General features: G+C 39.5%; 1 protein-coding gene and 1 long non-coding RNA gene across 10 annotated transcripts in view; one reads left to right on the forward strand and one right to left on the reverse strand.

Annotated features, from left to right (window-relative positions):
- Positions 1–935: 935 nt before the first annotated feature.
- Positions 936–3,939, reverse strand: LOC148123924 (uncharacterized). The gene is made up of 2 exons (XR_015740105.1): positions 3,787–3,939; positions 936–1,419 (listed from the first exon to the last, which is right to left on the reverse strand). It is a non-coding gene; the product is annotated as an uncharacterized LOC148123924 (long non-coding RNA).
- Positions 3,940–3,978: 39 nt separating this feature from the next.
- The window catches only part of MAP3K8 (mitogen-activated protein kinase kinase kinase 8), a 31,592-nt gene continuing 12,735 nt past the window's right edge, over positions 3,979–22,835 (forward strand). The window contains exons 1-5 of one of the 9 annotated variants that reach the window (XM_087916454.1): positions 4,085–4,299; positions 13,080–13,406; positions 16,006–16,366; positions 19,665–19,829; positions 20,807–21,068. In XM_087916454.1, the coding sequence (XP_087772580.1) occupies positions 13,267–13,406; positions 16,006–16,366; positions 19,665–19,829; positions 20,807–21,068 (928 nt within the window). In that variant the 5' untranslated portion in view covers positions 4,085–4,299; positions 13,080–13,266. Of the gene's footprint in view, positions 4,300–13,079; positions 13,407–13,921; positions 14,017–14,354; positions 14,483–16,001; positions 16,367–19,664; positions 19,830–20,806; positions 21,069–22,835 lie in introns of those variants that run through there. The other 8 variants (XM_026710058.2, XM_087916456.1, XM_026710057.2 and 5 more) reach the window with 8 other exon arrangements.

The following is a 22,835-nucleotide window of genomic DNA, read 5'->3' on the forward strand; positions in this document are numbered from 1 at the left end:
TTTCCTACCGATTGATCATTCTTTATTTCGGATTGCTGGATAGCGTCTCCAGCTCCGTTCCTGGGTGGGGAGGAGAGAGAGAGAGAGAGAGAGAGAGAGAGAGAGAGACGTTTGGCTTCATGCAAGGAAAGCAGCAGAAGCAGCAGAAATCTTTTTTCTCTCCCCCAAACTCTGCCAGAAATGAGTCTTTATGAGACTTGTTGCGCCGGCACAGCCTCTTGGAGTTGGATGGGTCCCAAAGACTCATTTCTGGCCTAGTTTGGGGGAGAGAAAGAAAGACTTTTGCTGCTTTCCTTGTGTGCAGCCAAAAGCAGAAGAAGAAAGAAGCAGACCGGTGGCCAGGCGGGGTGAGTGGGGCAAGTTCCCTCCCTCTGCCCTTTCCCACCCTCACCTCACTACCTCGTGTTGTTCACAATGCAAGCGATGCAAGACTTGTGTTCCCGTGGGCCATGTGGGTGGCACAGCCTTGTGTTCCCGCACAGCCTGGATTAATTGCTTTGGGGAATGCTTTGGGGGTGACCTTTTTCTATGGACCAGCAAAATTTTCTCGCGGACTGCCAATAGTCCTCAGCCCACTGGTTGGCAACCACTGGTTTAAGTCAAACTCAGCTCTTACTGACCTTCTGGATGTCTCCATGTAATATTTCTTAGCTATGATCCAGAAGCCACTGCCTTCTTCTGAAGAATTTTTGACTATCGTTCTGCTACAAAACCCTGTGCTCCCCTTGAGATCTCCTCCTAAGGACTAGCCGGGTCCAACTTTGCTTTGCTTATATACACACTCATTTGCCAATTTATATCTGGTATCCTTCATATTAGCATGTGGAAGCTATGAGTGCCACAAAAAGCTCTGGAAAGAGACATGCTCGTCATTACAAGACAAGATAGAAAGGCCTGCACATGGATTAGTGAACAAACAAAAGTATATGATATCATCAAGAAAGAAAAAGAATGGAAATGGAAATGGAAAGGTCACATAGCAAGAAGAACTGATGGCAAGTGGACCAAGGCAGCCCTAGAATGGATTCCACTTGATAAAAAGTGTCCATGAATGAGACCTAAAACAAGATGGATTGATGACATTAAGTAAGTATTGTGAGCCGAAGTATTGGCAAAAGAAATCTCAGGACCACATTGGTTGGAAATACGCGGAAGAGGCTTTCATCCTGCAGTGGATGGATAAAATGATGATTATGATCCTTCATACGACAATACAAGTGTATTAACATTTAGACAATGTTAACAGAGCACAGATGGTTTCACTTAGCTCTTCTCCTTTTTCTTCAATTCTGTTTATATTGGGAAGATCAGGAAATAGATTAGGAAGATCCGGAAACAAAAGAGGAAGGACATTCAGTACTCTTCAATCTGTACACTTCCACGTAAGAGTATTGTAGTGCACTGCATCTCTACTAAATCCTAGTTTTTTAAAAAAAAATCGAGTAAGATGGTTAGCGTGAACCTGTGAGCAGGTACTATATTCACTAGCTTAAAACTTCAGTTCACTTTCACTTTCCTGTCTCCCTGAATCTTACATGCATTACAAGTCTGCCTAGGGATTTCCCCAAACCTCCACAGTAAATTTGCAGGCTGGGTGTGTGTGTTAAGAGAAAAAAAATATCCCCTGTTGCATCCCATCTCACCAGCAAAATGTCATCTAATTCAGTTTCCCAATGTTGGCAACTTTCAAGACGTGGACTTCAACCCCTAGAATTCCCTAGCCATTCATGCTTAAGCCACGCTGGCTGGGGAATTCTGGGAATTGGAAGTCCATGCATCTTAAAGTTGCCAAAGATGGAAAGCACTGCTCTAACTTATTTTTAACCCACACTTCACAAACATAAGGGCTCATTGTGCAGTTCTCTGATGCTACTGAAATATAACTTTCAGGTCTGGGCTAGAAAAATTGGAACTGCTGGAAGAAAACAAAGTGGGGGGTTTACTATGCCATTAGCTACCCAGAGTTTTGCAGCCAATGTATAAATCTATATACATTTAGCACATGAAGTACTCTGTATCTCTTATACAGTACTAAAACTTGAATTGAATTAAATATAGGCTGGCTTACTGCAAATATGTTCAGAGATGATGCAGTTGTTTCTGGTTTACCATGTTACCTGAGCCAAGCCAATAGTTATGGTTTGTTCAACAAACCGTGGTTAGACAATGGTTTGCATGCTACATTCCACAACTGTTTTTAAATGAACGTTGCTGCTGTGTGAAATTTTAGATTATATAAGCAGCATGCCAATGTAAAGGCTTTGGTTGGTCACCATTATGGCACTTATTTCAAATCAAGTTCTGCATTACATTAGTTGTGGTAAATATAGTAGTGTGATTGGCGGGAATTTTTAACAGGTCAACTGCTTGTTTCAATGGATCTCCAAAATGTTCTCAAAAATATATAAAGTAGTTATTTTTCATACATTTTACCAATTTTGTATATGATAGATCACATATATTTCTGTTCTTTCAAGTAGAAAAAGATGAGTACAACAAATGATGTGGGTTGTAATGTTTTATTTATCAAAAAGACTGTTAGATTTAACTTAGTAGTGATTGAAAGTTAGGTTTTGACCTAGCTCATAACATTATTAGCAATTCTCTTTTGGAGTACCAAATCTGCAGGACAGTGTAAGAATAAAAGCAAGCATTTGCTAAAATCTGTAAAGAACAGCATCCTTATGCCTGGCTTCAAATATCTCGCTAAGCTTTGTTTAGCCAAGATTCATTGCAGAAATCAGAACCATAAAGGAGAATATTTGTAGGGGGTCCTTGGTGCTCTCTGAGTTTGGTTGCTTTCTTACAGGTGTTTTGTTGATCCAGAGTAGGTAACATCATCAGAAATGTTGGATTCCCTTAAGCCATCTTTCTCCCCATGGTTTTGAAGATTTCTACTAAAATACAGGTAGTCCTCGACTTATAACCACAAATGAGCCCTAATTTTAAGTAAGACATTTGCTAAGTGAGTTTTGCCTCGACCTTTCTTGCCTCAGTTATTAAGTGAATCCCTGCAGTTGGTAAGTTGGTAACCCGGTTATTAAGTGCATCTGGCTTCCCACTAACTTTGCTTGTCAAGAAGGGGTTCATATAATCTTGGGACATAGCAACGGTCCTAAAAATGAGCCAGTTGCCAAGCATCTGAATTTTGATCATGTGACCATGGGGAATGCTGCAAAGTCTGGAACTGTGTAAAATGGTAAGTCACTTTTTTCAGAGCCTTTGTAACTGGTCACTAAATGAACTGTTGTAAGTCAAGGACTGTGTTCAACTGGTCTCTAGATCTCTTCTAAGATCTCTTCTAAATCTAAGATTTCCTAACTGAATTAAAGTATGAGCTAGTTTCCCTTCTATGTGTTTTTCATTCAATTTCTATAGCTGACCATGCTAATCAATGATTCAGGGGTGATATCATTGTTTATTGATATCACTGCTTATTTTTACCTTAAGTCCAGACAATACAGTAGCAGTTTGTTCAACAAACCGTGGTTACACAATGTTTGTATGTTCCATGCACACATTTTTTTTAAAAAAAAATAAACCCTCCTGCTGTATCAAATTTTAGATTGTAGTAGGAACCAGGCTACCCTATTGCTGTCTGTGGCCTTACAAGACCTGGCCATTTTTATATCTCCATTTCCCTATCCCCATAATTTGTTTCTCCAAATTGTTGTGTTTTTCTATCCCCCCCCCCAATTCGGTTCCTATTAATAAAGAAATAAGGGCGGGATAAAATATCTAAAATAAATAAATAAAATAATGGTCTATTTTTTTTCCTCATTTCACCTCTTTTTCAGAACAAAGCCCGAGTCTAAAAGAAAGACGGCCCTAGCAGGCCCGTTCAGTATCCTAAAACACCCGGACTGGGCATGTTGTCACCTGACCTCTCGCCGTTGTCACCTCTCGCCGATCTAAACCCGCCACAGCGGAAGGCGTTGTTTCCGAAACTAAAATCGAAAGCGGCACAAAACTGGACCTTCCTCCCCGCCAGGCGAGTTCCGCAGCCTGCGGAGGCTGGGTTTTCCACTCGGCCCTCCTCCTCCTCCTCCTCCCCCTGGCTTTTCCCGTTCCAGCTGGGGAGCCAAGCGCTCAGCCTGCCCAGGTATCGAGCGCGGCGGGCTGAAAGAGCCAGTGCGCTCACCTGTTGCTCGCCTGGAATCCCTTTTTCCTTGCGCGGGACAGGTTTGGACAGGAAACAACTCTCCTTTGGCCTGGTTAGCTATAGGGAAGAGAGAAGGTGAGGAGAAAGCCCCTGGTGTCAGGAGGAGCAGAGGGGCAAACGCAATCGCGCTCCCGAGTGTAAGTAAATCGTCTATTTTCTGTGAAGAAAATAGTTTGGACATAATAAAATTACATCTTTCTTTTGAAATTAGTGTAACCCTGGAGTGATTCTTCGGCTGTTTATGGTTAAAGATGACGTGGAAATTTCGACTCAGTCACAACTGGTCTTCGGAAAATGTTTTATGTTTTTACAACCCTACTACTTGGGAATGTAGGAAGTATTTTTGTGCATCGCATTTTCAGCCGGGAACTAAAACTAGGGACCATTTATAAGGATTTAGGCGTTAAATAGGGCGACCTTTGTAAGTCTCTTCATATATTGAAGGTCCTGTCAATTTATGCTGTAATGTTCCTATCTATACTCGTCTACACCCATTATTTCCATCCTAGAAAGCACCGTTGGGAAAAGTAAAAATAATGTTGCTCTTCTATAACTGGTTTCATATCATTTTTCTTGCTAAAACGTGGGTGGTTAGTTTATTGGGCTCAGCTAAGCAACTGATGAACTTGTACTTAAAAATATCTTCAGAATAGGTATGAATTTGTATTTTAAGCCACAAATCTTATAGGAACCAACTTAAAACTGTTGAGCTTAGTATTTAACAATGGAATCTTGGATTCTTGTATCAGTGGGTTGGAAATGGATCTGCTTAAGTTTGCATTGGTTGGAAGGGATACTTATACAAGAGTCTCCTTGTCTTTTGTGTTAGCTATCACCAAATGTTCCCATCATTAGTGTGGGAGAAGCTCAGTGGAATATATTTGTCCTTGGAGAGGAAGGTGAATCTGCTAGGAAATTCCCTTTCCAAGTTTGCAATATAAGAATAGCAACTTTATTCTACCTGATAGAATAGCTTTTGCAAAGCTTAAGACAGATCTGTGCTAGAAAGTGATTTGAATGTTATTTCTCCAGTTTAGCCTTTCAGGTGCAATGGAATTTCAGCTTCCAAAGTTTTCAGCAAGACCATAGCAATAATATTCTCTGGATGGTATTTGTTTAGTTTCCTAAATATTATTATGATTATGCCTTAAGGTGTAATAAATTAAGAAAGTGTTTATTTTTTGCAGATTAAAAACATGTTTATAATACTTGCTCAGAATTGGGGCATTCATCTTGTTAATTTCTTTGCTGTACAAATGCCTGAAAAATTCAAAGAATGTTCCTAACATCCTGCGTATCTACCTATTGTTTTTAATTGATATTGTTCTGGATTTGCCAATGCAGAAATTATATTTGACTAGTGGAAAGCAAGATACAAGGGGAAAAGCCATTAACCTTTTTTAAAATGCATTTTTCCCATTTCAAATAGGAAAGAGTCTATTTGCTAAAATATAGAGTGTAGCAAAACTCAGGTCTATGCACAGTTCATTATAAACATTACTTTAAGTGTTTGAATTGTTTCCCATTTTCTTCTACACATTTCCTCATGCTTTTGACCCATGACATTTGAATTTTCCCAATTGCAGTAATATATTCTCTGGGGGGGTAAAATAAATACATTGTGAGTGGCCTACAGACCTGACTTTTACTCTGCACAGGTAGACTTTCACTAAGAACCATGTTTTAAGTTACAATGGCAGTTAAAAAAAGTAACTTATGACTGTTTTCCATACTTAAGGCCCTTGCAACATCTCCATGGTCATGTGATCAAAATTTGGATACTTGGCAACTAGCATGTATTTATGATGGTTGCAGTGTCCCAGGTCATGTGATCAGTTTTGCAACCTTCTGACAAGCAAAATCAATGGAGAAGCCAGATTTCGTTTAACAAACATGTCACTAATTTGAACATCTATAATGATTCATTTAACAACCATGGCAAGAAAGGTTGTAAAATGGGCAAAATTCACTGATATTTTGTTGATAATGTCATTGTGTCTAGGGAAGAAAAGAATGGGGCTGACACTGAATTACACTTAAGAAAAAAACCATTGAAGTCATTGGTACTTCAGGGTAATGATAGTTCAAATCCTATTGCCTGTGTCATGAGTACTTTATTCTAGCATCATACACTGAGGTGGTATTCAGCAGGTTCTGACCAGTTCTGAAGGACCGGTAGCAGAAATTTTGAGTAGTTCAGAGAACCAGCAAATACCACCCCTGACTGGCCCCACCCCACCTCTATCTCCTGAGTCCCAGCTGATTGTCTGGGCCTTCTTTTGTTGCCCTGCATAGGAGAACGGGGCTGGAAAGCAGGTTAGTGGGATGAGGAGGGAATGGGATTTTGCAGTAACCTTCCCCCAGGAGTGGGGAGGGAATAGAGTATCCTTCCCCTGCCACACCCACCAAGCCACACCACACCCACCAAGTGACACCCATAGAACTGGGAGTAAAAATTTTTGAATCCCACCACTGACCATTCTTCTCCGTGACATTGATAATTTCAGAGAAATTGATCTTTATTTTCATTTATATGGCTGTCCATCTCAAATTCTTGATTCTGGGTAGCTAACAACAATTAAAAGCACTTTATTGAAACGAAATGTGATGCATTGCTTCTCTTCGTGATGGTAACTGAGATCAGATCAGAGCAGTGTACCTCTACTTCGTTAAATTTAAGAAGTGCGGACTACAGTTGTCAGAATTCCACAGCCAACATACTGTCTTTTCTGGTGTTCCTGGGATGTCTTGAAATCTAACCTTGGTCCCTGGCAGGTTAATATTTAATGCATTTAATGCATTTTGGGGGCTCTGTTGTAATGTGTGCTACCCTTAAGATCGTTTTAGTCTAGGCTGTCCATGTGATTTTATGGTTTAATTGTTTTTATAGTTTGGGGTTTTTTATGCCACTCAGTGTCCATATGAATTAGGCACTAGGTAGGTAGGTAGGTAGGTAGGTAGATGGATGGACAATTCAACAGTATTCTTGAAAGCAGACAGAAAAGCCAAAAGCATGTATATAACACTATTTGCGGAATCTTAAATATTTAAAAGAAGTTTTAGGTAGCTGAGGTTAGAAGCTGGTGGATGGCATTGACTTGCTTGTTTTGCTTAATTGTTTGCATATTCATTTGTGGAATGAAGAACTTTGACTCCCCAAAAAGAGAAGCTGAGTTGGGTTTCACTGACCAAGCAACTCAGCAGCCACCCAACCACTTTAGTGGTCCCCCCTTCCCCAGCAATAATAAGACAAGAAAAGTGGACAACTGGAACACTCCCAGTTTCCTGTGTTGGTAATCCCAGGCAAGAAAGACACATGCATCCTGTGAAAACCCTCATCCTGGCATTTTGGGTGGAGTGGGCAAAAGCAGGCTGCTAGCCTAACACTCCAGTATCAAGTTTATCTGGATGCTGCAATCCTGAATCACCTGCTATGTTGATCTGATAGGCGTGAATTGAATGAATCAGGCTCATGGAGAAATGTCACTGAAAAATACTTGCTTCAAAATTAGGTCATGTTTCAACTTCGTGGGGACATAAAAACACATGGGGTGTCCCTGCCCCAAGGAATTTTGGTTTACGCCTTTCTTAATGACTTTGCAAGTCAGTTAGTGGAAAGTTAATTGGGGTGCCACCTTTCTAGACCTTGTGATTTTTCTCGCTCACTACATTTTAAGCATTCTTTGTGGTAAGCATTTTAGTATATTTATTTGGCAATGGCTTCTTGACTCTTCCAAAGGGTAAAGCAGATTTGCCTCATCTAGTTTTTTTTTTAATTTGCCTAATCTAGTATCACCCTGCTGGCTAGACATTATGGGAGTTGTAGTCCAACATATCAAGGTGATGCCTAATCTGGGAAGGTGTTCTGTGCAGATACTTGTGATGAGTTTTTTTTGTATCTTTGCAATGAGTTTTTTGTTCAGTGCTTTGATCACTTAAGGCAGTGGTCGCCAACCAGTGGGCCGGGGACCACTAGTGGTCTGCGAGAAAATTTTGGTGGTCCGCAGAGAAATGTCACCCCCAAGCACCCCCCAAAGCAATTAATCCAGGCTGTCTGTGAACACAACAAGGCTGCGCCGCCCACAAGGCCCATGGGAACACGAGACCTGGGTCACTTGCATTGCGAACAACACAAGGTAGTGAGGGGAGGAGGGAAAGGGCGGAGGGGGGAACTTGCCCCACTTGCCCTACCTGCTTTACCTGGCCACTGGACTGTTTCTTTCCACGTCTTTCTTTCTTCTGCTTTTGGCTGCACACAAGGAAAGCAGTAAAAGTCTTTCTTTCTCTTCCCCAAACTCTGCCAGAAATGAGTCTTTGGGACCCTGCAAGGCCTCCTGCTCCAAGAGGCTGCACTGGTGTGACAAGTCTCACAAAGACTCATTTCTAGAGGAGTTTGGGGGAGAAAAAGAAAGACTTCCGCTGCTTCTGCTGCTTTCCTTGCATGAAGCCAAAAGTCTCTCTCTCTCTCTCCTCTTGTGAACAGAGCTAGAGACTATATCCTGTGATACCAAATAAAGAATGATTGATCAGTAGGAAACAGGGTGGGGAATTTTCCTGCAGACTTTTGGGGGGATTTTCCCAGAGTCTCTGGTCTGCAGGATTTAAAGTCATTAATTTGGTGGTCCCTGAGGTCCAAAAGGTTGTCGACCCCTCATGTAAGGGGTCACAGGTCCTCCTTTTTTTCTAGAATAGGCTCCATCACACCCTTTCTTATCTCCTAGCAAACCTCTTTTTCTAGGAAGATACATTGTACACAATGCATTTAAGGAATGAGGGCTTGGAAAAGACAGTTTTGTGAGTTTATTTCTTGGTCGTGATATTCCAATTTCACTTGATGTCCTTGTGATTCTGGAGCAACAATAGAGTACTAAATAAGATATGAACAAACAACTTAAATAGTAAGTATTGCAAAGTAGTTCAAAAAGTCTTAATCTATTATCATAATCTTGCCAGTCTTTTTTGCTAGAATTGTAAGCGCTGTTGCAGAAGCTAGAAATATCAGAGCATCTACTAAAATGTTTATTGCTTGTTTGCTTAATTTATGGGATTTATAATCTGACCCAATCCCAAAAGACTCTGCAACAAGCCTCTCCCAACCCCCTGAATTAAGCCACTAAATCTGAACAAAATCCAAACCAAAAATAACCCTAGATGGCAAAGGTAAAACCCCCAATAAAAATAAAAAGAGGTGCCTGTAGTCAGCCCATACCATTCCAAAATGCTTTGAAAGAAAATAGTTTTAACTTCCCTATGGAACTGCAGCACATACAGGCATCCATTCTTTCAGTGGCTGTTTGTGGTTACAACCAGCATTGAATGAGGAGGACTTGCAATGAGTCCTTGTAGTTGTGACTATTACAGTATCTTGGGAATTGCCTAATCGTGATTTGGGTGTTTGACAACTAGCTTGCATTTGCAACATTGTAGTGTCCTGCCATCATGTGAACACTATTTGCAACCTTTCCTTCCAGCTTCCAACAAGCAGGCCAATGGGGAAACTTATTACAAACAGCAATTGTGGGATTGTGGAATGGCCAGAACTGCGTTTGTAAGTTAGTGCAGGCTCATAACCTTGTTCTTTATCACCACATCACTTAGAATCAAGTTCCTGGTCCAATTTACATTGTTAAGTGATGATTGCTTATAGTTTCTCGGTGGGAGAGTCGAGGTAGTCCTGATTTAGTGATTGCCTAATCGAGTGACCATTTGCAGCTACAATAATTATGAAAAAGTATTCTTGCCAGTTGCCTGGAGTCATTGAGAATGAGTTGGGAGTGACCATATAGATTTTCTTAAATAAATAGATTTTGTGATGAATCCTCATATTGTTTATTGATCGACTGAATGATTTAATTTGATTTGTGTGCCACACATCTCATTTAGAGGTGACACATAAAATTTTCCCAGCAAAAGAAAGCTGAAGTAAGACTATAAGCATAATTGCTATTTCACTTAATAATTGTTTCACTTAACAACCAAGTTTCCTTGTTCCCCCTTTTTCACCCCATACCTAACAAGTTATCAGCCATCAGGTAGAGTTTGGGTAATATACTCATTTTTATGGTTGCTATTTGTCCCAACTGTGAAAGTTGTATTTTGGCCCAATTATCCAGATCGTTTTGTATTTGCAATATTATTTTATCATAATTATCTTCCTTTGAAAAATGTGATGTGGTGATAAAGAACAATGTTATGAGCCTGCACTAACTTACAAACGCAGTTCTGGCGGTTCCACAATCCCACAATTGCTGTTTGTAATAAGTTTCCCCATTGGCCTGCTTGTTGGAAGCTGGAAGGAAAGGTTGCAAATAGTGTTCACATGATGGCAGCACACTACAATGTTGCAAATACAAGCTAGTTGTCAAACACCCAAATCACGATTAGGCAATTCCCAAGATACAGAAATAGCATCTTGGGAAGATATCTAGTATCTTGGGAAGATACTAAAAGGAAAAGCGGCACAAAATTTCTTAGGTTACCTGGTTCTGTTCCTATCGCTTTCTGTTCTGATACAAGTGTGACCTACAGTTTAGCACAGATCCCTTGTGCTAAATTCTAAAACACAGCCTCACCTGCAGGTAAATATAACACTGCTGGAAAAAAATCCTTTCACAGAGGCAGCCAGCCACCTCAGTTATCCCTGGCTAACATGTGCCATACACTAAATAAATTTGAAGCTGTTAGAATGATGTCAACTATGTAAAGCTCTCACCAACAGAGGCTGCAGGTATTCATTACTATCTTGAAATCACAAGAAGGTTCGTGTAGAGATATTTAAAGGCCACATGGAAGCATAAACAATCCTATGTTTATCTTCTCTGGTCTGTATGGGTAGAGTTGGAATTCACTGTAAAGCTGTTCAGAAGGTGATTTGACACAATGGACAGAATGTAACTTGCCTTCGGTGATCCTCTACCCATCTAGCCACGGATCACTAATTAATGCATATTTTTCATCAGAGAAATCCAGTGTAACATACATATAAAACAGTAGATTCACACAGTGTATATACTTGTTAAACTAGGATAATAATATGATTTTTTTGGAGCTTCAGAATTTTAGGCATTTTGTAAAGAACAAGACTTCCAAGCACTAGTTTTGAGATATCAGTTTGGGGTTTGATCAGTACTCGGGTCCAGATTTCATATAAAAACCTAGTAGTTCTTAATAGGCATTGAACTTGTAAAATATTTGCTCTGACCCTTATCTCCAATTTATAATAAATGTAATTTCCTGTTTCCTTTTGTCAGGGTTGTTTTTTTTTTTTGTATTATTGCCCTGCTATTTTATCACAGTTCCAATTGATCTTTTTCTTCTATTTGCAAGCATTGTACCATTTTGTATCATTTACCATTGTACTTCTTTCTTAGGAAATTCATTAACGAGGATAACAAATCCCGAGAACTGCTGCTGAAAGTCCTTTGATTGGTTGAAACTCTGACCAAAGATTATATGTTGGAATTATGACACAGAGGGACTTTTTCTGATTATTGGGGAAATAATTACTGTTCTTGGTGAAAGAAAAAAACCTTTCAAAGCTTATATCACTAGATTTAAATGCCAACACAGGAGTATTTTTTTTAATAAAAAAAGTAGCCTGGTAAGGCTGAGGTTGGATTTTAAGTAGCTGTAGAGATAACACTTAAAAAAAATACAGGCAACACTAACAAAAAATATGTTTCATTTTGGAGACAGCTACCTTGATTCTACCTGGGAAAAGTCTTACCAGATGTCCAATAAAAGGAGGGACATATCCTTCTTTTCCTCAACTGTGCTTTGTCCAGCACGTATAGCCTTAAAAGCAGGGGTCTCCAACCTTGGCAACTTTAAGACTTGTGGACTTCAACTCCCAGAATTCCTCAGCCAGCTTTGCTGGCTGGAGAATTCTGGAAGTTGAAATCCACAAGTCTTAAAGTTGCCAAGATTGAAGACCCCTGCTTAAATTCAAATATTGTCCTGATTTTTTTTTAGTGTCTTGGGCTTTTGCGATTTCTTTGAAGAAAATTGGGCTTCTTTCATAATGGTAATTTTGATAATTGTAATTTTCTTTATAATGGCAATTTTTTTATTGTGATCATTCAGTATTATTGCTAGCATATGTTCAGTATTATTGCTAGCATATATTGCTAGCATATGATTTATTGGAAAAATATTGCCATTGAAAAACCCATCTTTCTGATATTGGATAAAGTAATTCAGTAACCTGAAAGCCTAAGTCTTTTTTTTTTTTGCAGTGTTTCACTGTAGTGTTGGTTGTGGATGCCATGAAATTTAATTTTAAAATTAGTGTGTCTTCCTTTTCCCTCATTTAGCCTTTACAGTTGTCCTCCTTTGTCCTTTTCAGATATCTGGCAATCCTTTCTGTGATAAGCCAGACTTCATTAGGGCAGTGGGTTCATACATTTAATTTTAGCCAGGGTTTGAGTTTGCAGTAGAAATTCCAGTTTGACAGTTGCAGCAAGTTTGAAAGATATATATATTTTAAAATGGCACCAAGTCCATCAGTATACACAGATAGAGAATATCAATGTGAAAAACCAGTGGAGGACATTTAAATATTTGCTGTCTATGGGGAAGATTTCAGACAGCTCTCAGAAGAAACTAAAAAAACAAATTTATTCTTGTATTTTTGTCTCCTTGTATATAAAACCACTAATGTTGTGGGCAGCACAAGACTGAGCCTGAAATTTACAAAAAATTAAGCTGGGATGTTTTCTGCTTTTTCTGGCTTAGGGAAAGAGAAAGTGATACTCCTGAACTTCTTGTTTGGTTTCAACTTGACAAAATCTAGGGGAGGACACCAAGGGAGTTTGTGACCAATATCCCCTTCCCTAGTTTCTCTATGGCCACAGAGAGTCTGTTCAGCTATCTCCCTTCTATTTTTCTGTCCTTGAAATTTTCTGTCTACTTCTTGAAGGTATGAGTTGATCCTCTTCACATTTGGGACAAATGTGGTTGGCAGCAGATACTTAATCACCACAGAAGAGACAGAATTCTTAAGACAGAATTGGCAATTGTGCTTTCCCCTGATCCTGTTTGAAAGCCTTGGCCCAAAGGCTCCCCGCCAGCGGAAAGATAAAAATCTTGGACCCAAAACTGCAGCTATGCACGCTACATTGCCTGGCAGCTTCAGATGTCACTTGGGAGGAGTTGACCCATATTTTCTGTCTCCTTGTGTCACCGTTCACTTTTTCATCCTTCCATCCGCAGATACAGATAGGCGAGATTCTGTCAAGTGGCCCAGGTGAGTCAAAGGGAAACCTCCCCTTTCAGCATGAGGAAAAGTAGGTCTAGGTAGGTTTAGGTATAGGTAGAACAACAAAAAGGAGAGTGATTTCAGAGAAAAATCTTTTATCCTTGATCAAGTCTAAAGATCCCAAATACTGGTAGGTAGATGAATTTGTGGTGGCTGACCCTTTCTTTCAGAAGTCTTCCTTTCCTCTTGAATTTTCTTTCTCTTTCTCAGATTTCAGTGCTAAATAATGTTACCACAATAGTATGGTTCTCCAGAAGAGAAGTTTTTCTTAGAATTGTCATCTTCATAAAACATCAAATTCAATAGCAGAAGGTTGGAGAAATCTTGCCTAATATGTGTTTTTTAATATAAAATCTGAAAATAAATATGTTTTTACTAGCCAGCTGTTTTAATTTTTTTTTTCTAAAAAAATAATAATATTAAGGAGCATTGTCTACAGAGAACATGTCAGGGGATTTCCAATGATCTAATTATCTAAAATAATGTAATCCTTGTTTTTCCAGGTTTTTAAGGGAGTCCTCTTATGAATAGAAAGGTTTTTTTCTTCTGATTGAGCACTGGGAAGTGACTTTAGTTGACATGTCAGTTTTAGATTCCTGTAAGTTCCCTTCCTTTCCCCAGCTTAATACTGGAACTATGTCAAAAATCTGCATAGAAAAAAAAAGTAAACTAGAAACAATGTAGAGGGAAAGTTAACTCTATGATATCATTGTACAATAATGTAGAAAATTTTTGGAATTTTCCTATGGTAATGGAGCATATCATCCTAACGCTCCTATTCTACAGTTTCTGCTGTTTTATGCAGTTATCTTCAGTTTTCCCCATGAAGAGAGTTCCTGCACTAAATTACTGGAGGAAAGCAGGGAAGGTAGAATTTCTCTTTTCTTCCTAGATTTTTTTCTCACCGTTGCTGGGTTTATTTTTTATTTTTTTCAGATTAGTAAAGTGTTGATCCAGTTGTGACAGAAGTTGATTTGGCCAGGTTTGCTGTACAGGCTGAGAAAATCACCCATCCAGTTTTTATGCCTAAGGTGGACTCAAACTCACAGTCTCCTGGTCTCTAGGTGGTGCCTTAATGTTTTTCCTGAAATTGCAGGGTCCACTTTTGTGGCGGGATAGGCCGAGAGCAAGGGTCTTCAACTTGGCAAGTTTAAGACTTGTGGATTTCAACTCCCAGAATTCCTGAGCTAACATGACTGGAGGAGGAATTCTGGGAGTTAAAGTCCACAAGTCTTAAGGCTGTCAAGTTTGAAGACCCCTGGCCGAGAGGGTCAATCCATTGGTTGCAACAGGCACATTTCAGTCCATGAATAAAAGAAGTCCTGGGATTTCTTTGGGACTACTTGGATCATGACCAGATATTGATCCCAATCAGCCTTGGCAGCTCTCAGTGGATGAAATTCAAGCGTGAGAAATAAATGTGGTAGGGAGAAGACCAAAGCAAAATATTCCCAGGTTGTTGGTGCTGCTTATTTTGCAGAAGCCGCAGGATAGTTTAAGCCAGAGAATTGCGGAATTAGGTTTTCTGCCACTTCAGATGTCTCACTTTCCTCCCCTTCCTTCCTCCTCACCCCCTGGCCTTGTTTAGTAGTTCATCGTTTGATCACTCAGATTGGTGACCTTCTGCATGCAAAGAACTGTTGAAAATATGGGTTCAAGTAGTACCACTGGAAAACCTTAAAGACTACAATCTGTCTACTTGGGGGACAGGAGCTGACAGTGACTTGAGGTCCCATAATCAATTCAAATAGTTGCTATTCCCCATCATATTGGAGAGCATCACTGGCCTTCTGTTCCAAGGATAAGAATCATAGTTCTACAACGTTTGCTGAAAATGCAATTCCCAACAGTTCTAGTCAGAATTGCCTAAGGTGATAGATGCTAGGAAATGCAGTTCAGTATTAACAGAACCGCCACTATTCCCCACCTTTGCTTTAGATTTCAATGAGTACGTTCTGCTTCAGCAGGGTTGATAATATTAGCACTTAAATGTGTTTTTGATTATCTGCTGGAAAAGGACACAAGACATGTTAAACTCCTTTCAAAACCAGTGGTTGCCTAATATACAGTTGACTTGGAGATTCCCTTAAATTCAGAAGTACTTAAGCATATGCAACTCTGGATCAGGTCCACTGCCAACACATTGCTCTAAGTCAGATTTACACCCAGTTTACCCATTGGTCTTCAGCAATCTTTTGTGTGTTAGCAGTGAGCCTGATCCAGTGTTAGACTTTAGGTCTCCTAGGCTTCAGCCATATTTGACCTTAGTAACCAGGAATAATAGTTAATATTTAGCACATCTGGAGGTGGAAGAGCTAATACCAGTGCTTTCAGAAGAGCTAATATCAATGCTTACTTGACATTCCTCTGTTTGCAGTGAACCTTCTCCAATTATATAGGGCAGAATTAGGGACTTAAAATGTGCTGGTTTGCATTTTATGATTAGGTAGACTACATAGTTCTGCTTTTTCCCCTTCTTAAATGTAGAGATATGTTAGTTACCCTTACATATTTCTGTTGTAGTATTTCCTCTGTTGCAATTTCTTAACCAACCATAAAATGCTATTCCTTTTTTTTTTTAAGGTAGAATAAGAGGAAGAGAACACACAGTAATGGAGTATATGAGTACCGGTAGTGAAAATAAGGAAGAGTTTGACTTACTGCTGACAGATTTAAATATGTCCGAAGTAATTGACATCATGGAGAACCTTTATCCCAAAGGTGACCTGACAATTTACAAAGACAACCTCATTGCTCTGCATCCAGAAAAGAACAAAAATGAGGAGCCGACTGAATCTTTGCTCTTCAGCCGAAGAGAAGTTTCTTTGCTTTCGTGTGTCAAGTATGGGACTGTGGAAGACCTACTGGCATTTGCCAACCAGGTGTCAAACACCGCAAAGCAGTTATGTCAGCACAGGAGACAAGAATCTGGAATCATATTAAACATGGTGTGTGTTTTCTAAAACCTCCACCAGCTATTCTGTATGAATGCATTTCATATGGAGCTTGGCTCAAAGCTGTGGGTTTTGTGGCTGGATTTTGGAGTCTTCAACTATTTAGGTCTGGCTGATAAGATTTTGCTGACCAGCTATTGCTGTCCACAGACATTCCTATACTCTTATCAGGTTGTATAATATCTAAATATGGGAGTTATATATTATTTAATTCCAATGTGGTGAGGTGATGAACTAATATTGGACTAATATTGGAGGTATTGGACTAATAATCTCAACTACTGCACCTTGCTTGAGTGACCTTGGACTTCTCACAGTTTTTCTCATTTTTCTTGTGAGGCCCAAAGGTCCTGGGAAAACTCTGAAAAGGGAGGGAAAGGTCCTCCAGATACCACTTGAAGCTCCAGGAGAAAATTATCTAGTACAGGAAAATGGATCTTGGCCTGAGCTATGGTTTCTGCAAGCAGAATCTTTAGCTTGGATTTAAGTTTCTGTTTGCAACTATAATGAACAAATCTCAAGAGTGCAATACTGTTATTAGCACCTAGCTGAGCTTGGCTTCTCTCAAGTAGCTAAGCAGGATTGGACTTGATTAATACTTGCTGGGAGGTCATCAGGGAATCCCAGGTATTAGGTGAGGCTAAACAGACGAAAAGAAGCAATTGCAGAGCCTTTCATTTAGTGCCCAAAATTTGACATGGATGCGTCAATGAAATTGCCAGGCATTGAGCTTGCCGAGTGGAACCTTATTGTATAAATTGATCCACTTTTTTAAAAAGAGAATTGCAGCTATGAACATAAAACTAAAATAGATAATTTGCCCCTTTCCAGAACGTATAAAATTATCACCTTGTGACACCCTATATGAAATTACATTGAAGCTGCCTTCCAGTTATTCTGTTTGTCTTTCTGTCTGTCTGTATCTATCTATCTCTACCTCTACCTCTAACTCTCTATCTCTACTTCCACCCACCTATCTATTTTATATAGCCACCCATCTCACCAAAGGAACTTTTGTGCATTCCCCAATTTTAAATCTCAGCCGTGATGCAATTAAAAATCTTATGTAAACATAGACTGAGACAAATATCTAAAGTCTGAGCATTAAATGTGTTAATTAATATACCACCCATCTCACCAATAAGACTGTAGACAGCATACAAAATGGTAAAAAGATCAATATAAAAACAGTTTAAATTATTAAAATTATGCAGATCTTTCATGTTTCTGTGGAAAGCATATTTGTCAGCTCTTATTTATGGTTGTTGTTTTAACAATCCTTGCTCACAGTTGCTATTCGTGACCATGAGGACTAGAAAATTAGGTATTCTTGACAAAAACAAATTAAAGATGAAGTTTGCAGGTTGAAATTAAGACCAGGAAAACAGGATCTTCAAGCTTCTTGTCACTTCTCACGAAGAGAGGTTGCCCTTTGATTTCTGTCAGTTTTTTTAGATGAGGAAAAAGGGAGGCTAGCTTATAAACCACTGTTTATAATCAAATGGTGGACAACAGTTGTGAGAAACCATTGGATAGAATTAGTTGGCATTTTAGTTTTGTTTTTCATATGCTCAGGTCTTTTCACAAGGTTTTCCAGTCAGATACCATACCATATAGCAATAGCACTTGAACTTATATACTGCTTTAAAGCCCTCTTTAAGTGGTTTACAGAGTCAGCCTATTGCCCCCAACAATTTGGCTCCTCATTTTACCCACCTCAGAAAGATGGAAAGCTGAGTCAATCTTGAGCCCGGTGAGATTCAAACTGCCAAATTACAGGCAGCTGGCTCTAGCAGAAGTAGCTTGCAGTACTGCACTCTAACCACTGCGCCACTGAGACTATATCATGTCTTGCCAGCCCATTCCCCATTTTGTTTTCCAACTTCAGCTTTGCTTGTGTGCCAATTCAATCATGGCGTCAAACACAATTAAACTTCCATAATACAGATTAATCTCTGTAGAGGCAGTCGAAATCCCACTATTTTAGAGCAGATGAAGCTAGGCTTAAATATAGTAATCTACTTGCTATACTTGAACTCACCCCAAGTATTTTGATATTTTTTCCTGGATTAATTTTCCTTTGGAGAATTTTACCTTGTAAAAAAATCCTTGTACTTTCAAAGAACCATTCATTCTTTGCAGTAGAGGAACAATTAGATTTCAAATTTCTTCTGCATCACCTATTCTGAGTTTCTATTCCTCTGCCAACTTCCTGATACAACCTTTGAAGACAGAATACCTAGTATTTGCTCTCATAGCCAAACTCTCAACTCTGTAAAGCAAAAGGTTAGGAGATAGCCAGAATTACCCAATAAACTACTAAGAGGACTCCTTATGTCAGCCTGCTGATTAGGCTGTCAATCAAGCTGTTGCCAGACAATTAAGTGTTCTATATAAAGACTACTATGGTCATGGAACTTTCTCTGGTAGAAAAAGAGCTGTAGGTTAGAGCTTCTTCTTTTTTAATTTGTCAGTTGCTTACAAGATAATAGGTATAAACTATAAAAACATAGTTATGAATACATGGATACATATAAGAAAAATATAAAAACATATAAAAGAAACAATAGGATAGGGACGGTAGGCACATTGTATTGCTGTGAAGACCACTGCCTCTACCAGTGAAAATGGAGCTCAGGCAGCTACGCTGCACCCCCCGAGCTCCATTTTTACTGACAGAGGGCTGCAGGATGCCGTTGTGGCTGAAAACGTGGCCTGAGTGGGCCCGAGCTGAATTTTTCCTGACAGAGGGCTGCAAGAGGCTATCGCATACTCCCCAAGCATGTACCCCTTGAGCTCCATTTTTCTGGGAGGGGGCCATGTCCACCCCAGCCATGCCCCCCAGCCCCCCCGATGTCAAACACAACCATGATGTGGCCCTCAGTGAAATCGAGTTTGATACCCTTGCTTTACAACAAGTAGAATTAGCTCATCAGGTCATGATTCCTATCTGGTTTGCCTCTGAGGACAATATCCTGCACATCTGAATCCAGTTGTTGGCTATGCTGTCTTTCAGATGTCCATTCCCTTGGCAGCATATGTTTGCCCAGTCTCCCAGGGTCTTTCTCATATACCAGTTACAGACTCAGGCCCTAGTAATTTGCAACAGAAAGACCTTTGTGGGGGGACGTAAGATCTCAGAAAAGGCATTCCAAGGTAAAGGTAGGTGGTTGGTGATATAGATTAATTTAGTATGTATATTCCAGTAAATACACCCGTATTTCAGAATAAAAATGTTGTGAAGGAGTATTGTGTTTTGACTTTCTCCTTTATCTCAAATATCTTTAAATAGATCAAACCCAAAAATGGGCGCTATAAGATTGACTCGGATGTTCTTCTATTTCCTTGGAAACTAACATATAGAAATATTGGGACTGATTTTATTCCAAGGGGAGCTTTTGGGAAAGTATACTTGGCGCAAGATACAGAAACCAAAAAGCGGATGGCTTGTAAGATGGTAAGTTTTCTTAATTATCTTTGATAATTAAGATAATTATGATAATTGCCTGCAACATGCTAGGCCTTCTCTATAATGCTGAAATAAACAAGATCTATTTGTCCCTTTATGATGGAAACCGGCATTTTGTAAATGTGCTTCCTCCAATATGCATATGGTAGACTCAAGTTTTGAAACTCAATCTAAGTATGACATATCCAGTTCTCTTCTTCTTTGGGAGAGACTCCATATATACATCATCAACAAATGCTGAAGTGCCACATATGTGAGATGGATGGCAGTATTAATTTAATAAATAAATGTAAATATGGTTTAACAACCACCTGGAGGTGGATAACTATGCTAAAACTAATTAAGTCCGGTCAGGATAAGATAGAACATCACACTTGAACAGTCTTCATTTGCCAATCAGATCCATGGAAGAAAAATGGATTAGCACGGGAAGAATGAGTCAACCAAAGCTTAATGCCCTTTGGGTTGGGATGGGATGTTATAAGCATTCTATTATTAAAAAAGGATAGAAAGCATCTGCATATGTAGACATTTATACTGATGTTGGCATGCATATGATTTAAAAAGACACAGCAGGGTTTTATAGTAGAAATATATGGAAGGATTTTTATTTCTAATACTTTGCCTAAATTGCTGACTAAAGAAGTACTTTCTATCAATAGTCCACAATCCTGCTGTAATCCTCCTCTTCATGGTAGATACTCCATCATTCTCTGGCAAAATTCTTAAGAAGATGGGTGAAGAATTTGGTCTTTCTCCGTCCATTATTAAGAACAAAGGGAAATTCCCCCTCCCCAAATATGCTATGTGGCAGAAAACCAGCATGAGAAGAAGCCATAGCTTTTCCTTGGGATTCTAGAGAGGAAGGTTGGGGAAGAATGGTTTTCTGGGTCTGGTTTCTTGTTTTTTTTAACTTAATAATCTTAGATTTCCAGATGATTATGTGAACATATTTGCCATCATAGGTTCCCGTGGAGCAGTTCAAGCCATCAGATGTTGAAATCCAAGCCTGTTTTCGCCATGAAAATATTGCTGAACTTTATGGAGCTATCTTATGGGATGAGACAATCCATCTCTTTATGGAGGCAGGGGAAGGAGGTTCTGTCCTAGAAAAGATAGAAAGTTGTGGGCCTTTGAGAGAATTTGAAGTCATCTGGCTGGCAAAACATATTCTCAAAGGACTTGAGTTTCTTCACTCAAAGGGAGTTATTCATCAAGATATCAAACGTAAGTTAACCTAGTCCCTATATTGTACAATATCAACTACATTCAGGATAATGCCAGCTTCTTTTAAGGTTATTTGGAGATTATTTACTTACTGAAAATAACTTGAATTTCTGCACCTTGGAGACAAGATATGTCCAATTTATCTTTTATTAATACATTCATCTGCAGTGGGTACATAATAAAGTTGAGAATGTTTTAAGGACAATATGTTATGTGGAAATGGAATGAACTGAATGCTAAGTGGGCTCCATGCTCTGCTATGCTAACTGGCTGCTATGAAGCAAATCCCATTAAATTCAGGAATCTTGTTCATGTAACTAAGCAAAAGAAAGTCGGAGTGGCTGTAGCTCTTACTGGACTTAATCAGTAGTCAGAAGCTTGCAAGCCTATCATTAGTTTGGAGGTCTGCAGTTTCCACTGGTTCATAGGATTGCTATTAACGAACATTATGACTTTTTTCCCCTCCCATAATTTATGCTGCAACCCTTAGAATATAGTGATGCAATCAAGATTGAGCATTCTGAGAATGGAGGCAATTGTCTTCTGTTTTAATTAATTAAATTAATTCTGGAATCGTGCATACCGCTAAGCCAGGGGTCTGCAACCTGCGGCTCTGGAGCCACATGTGGCTCTTTCAGCTCTCTGCTGTAGCTTCTTGTCGGTTGATCCCACCATGGCCCCTCCTGTCCCCATCACTCCTCGCCTGGCCTGAGAAGGTAAGAGTGATGGCGGGGGATGGAGACTCACTCCATATTCTGGAGGAGGAGGTGACTGGCTGGGAGTGAGTGACGCTGAGTTGGCCACTCCTACCCAGTGACACCAGTTGTTAAATTATTGGCTCCCCATGTTTTCTTTTCTGTGGGAAATGGGTCCAAATGGCTCTTTGAGTATTTAAGGTTGCAGACCCCTGCACTAAGCCATGACTTGCCCAGCCATGATTTTATATTTACTTAACTAAGATATTATAGTTCATACTTGACAACAAATGAACATTACAAACGTGATTGGCTAGTTTTACACAGAATACTAGGCCAAAATCAAATAAACCACACTATGGCGTAGCATAAAGTGTACAGTGGAAGTTTTGTATTCACAAATGACAGATTACAAAGGCAGGTGCACTGAGAACCGCTCTCTCCTCTCTCTCTCATCTGGAAGAATTACTTTCTCTGTCCTTCGGACCTCCTGATTAAAGGTGTAAACATCTAGCATTCCTGGAGGGCATTGAGTTGCTCTGGATCACTAGGTTTAGGCAGATATTTGCAAAGGAATTTCACTGCATGAAAGGTCCCTCTTCAAAATTCAATAATATTTGGCTTGGGGGTGGAAGGTAGTACCTGTCATTGTAGTGTTTATTACCCCAAAGAACCTCATTTCCTGAAATTTATCCAAAAACTCCAAATGTACAATGCTTCTCTAGAGTACAGGTTTTCCTTGACTTGTTATTGTAATAGAGCCTAGAATTAGGGTTGTAAATCATTGTGGTCGTAAGCTGAGCCATCACATGATCAGAACCTTTTCTTAAAAACTTTTTTTGTAACAAATGCAACTGGTGTTCCTGGAAACTGGAAGTAAATGGCATAAAACCTGCAAAAAAGATTGCAGATTGCAGTCACATGATGACTGGATGTACAAATTGCCACAAATGCAGACTGGTTGCCATGTGATCATGGGGTGGGTGTGCAGCCATCATAACTTTGAAAATAGATAATTAAGTGACCGGTCTTAAATATGCTTAAAAAGATATTTCCAGGCCCAGGAAAACGA

This window comes from Pseudonaja textilis, chromosome Z (assembly GCF_049901715.1).
Source record: "Pseudonaja textilis isolate UNSWEBS1 chromosome Z, rPseTex1.2, whole genome shotgun sequence".
Classification (NCBI taxonomy): Eukaryota; Metazoa; Chordata; class Lepidosauria; order Squamata; family Elapidae; genus Pseudonaja; species Pseudonaja textilis.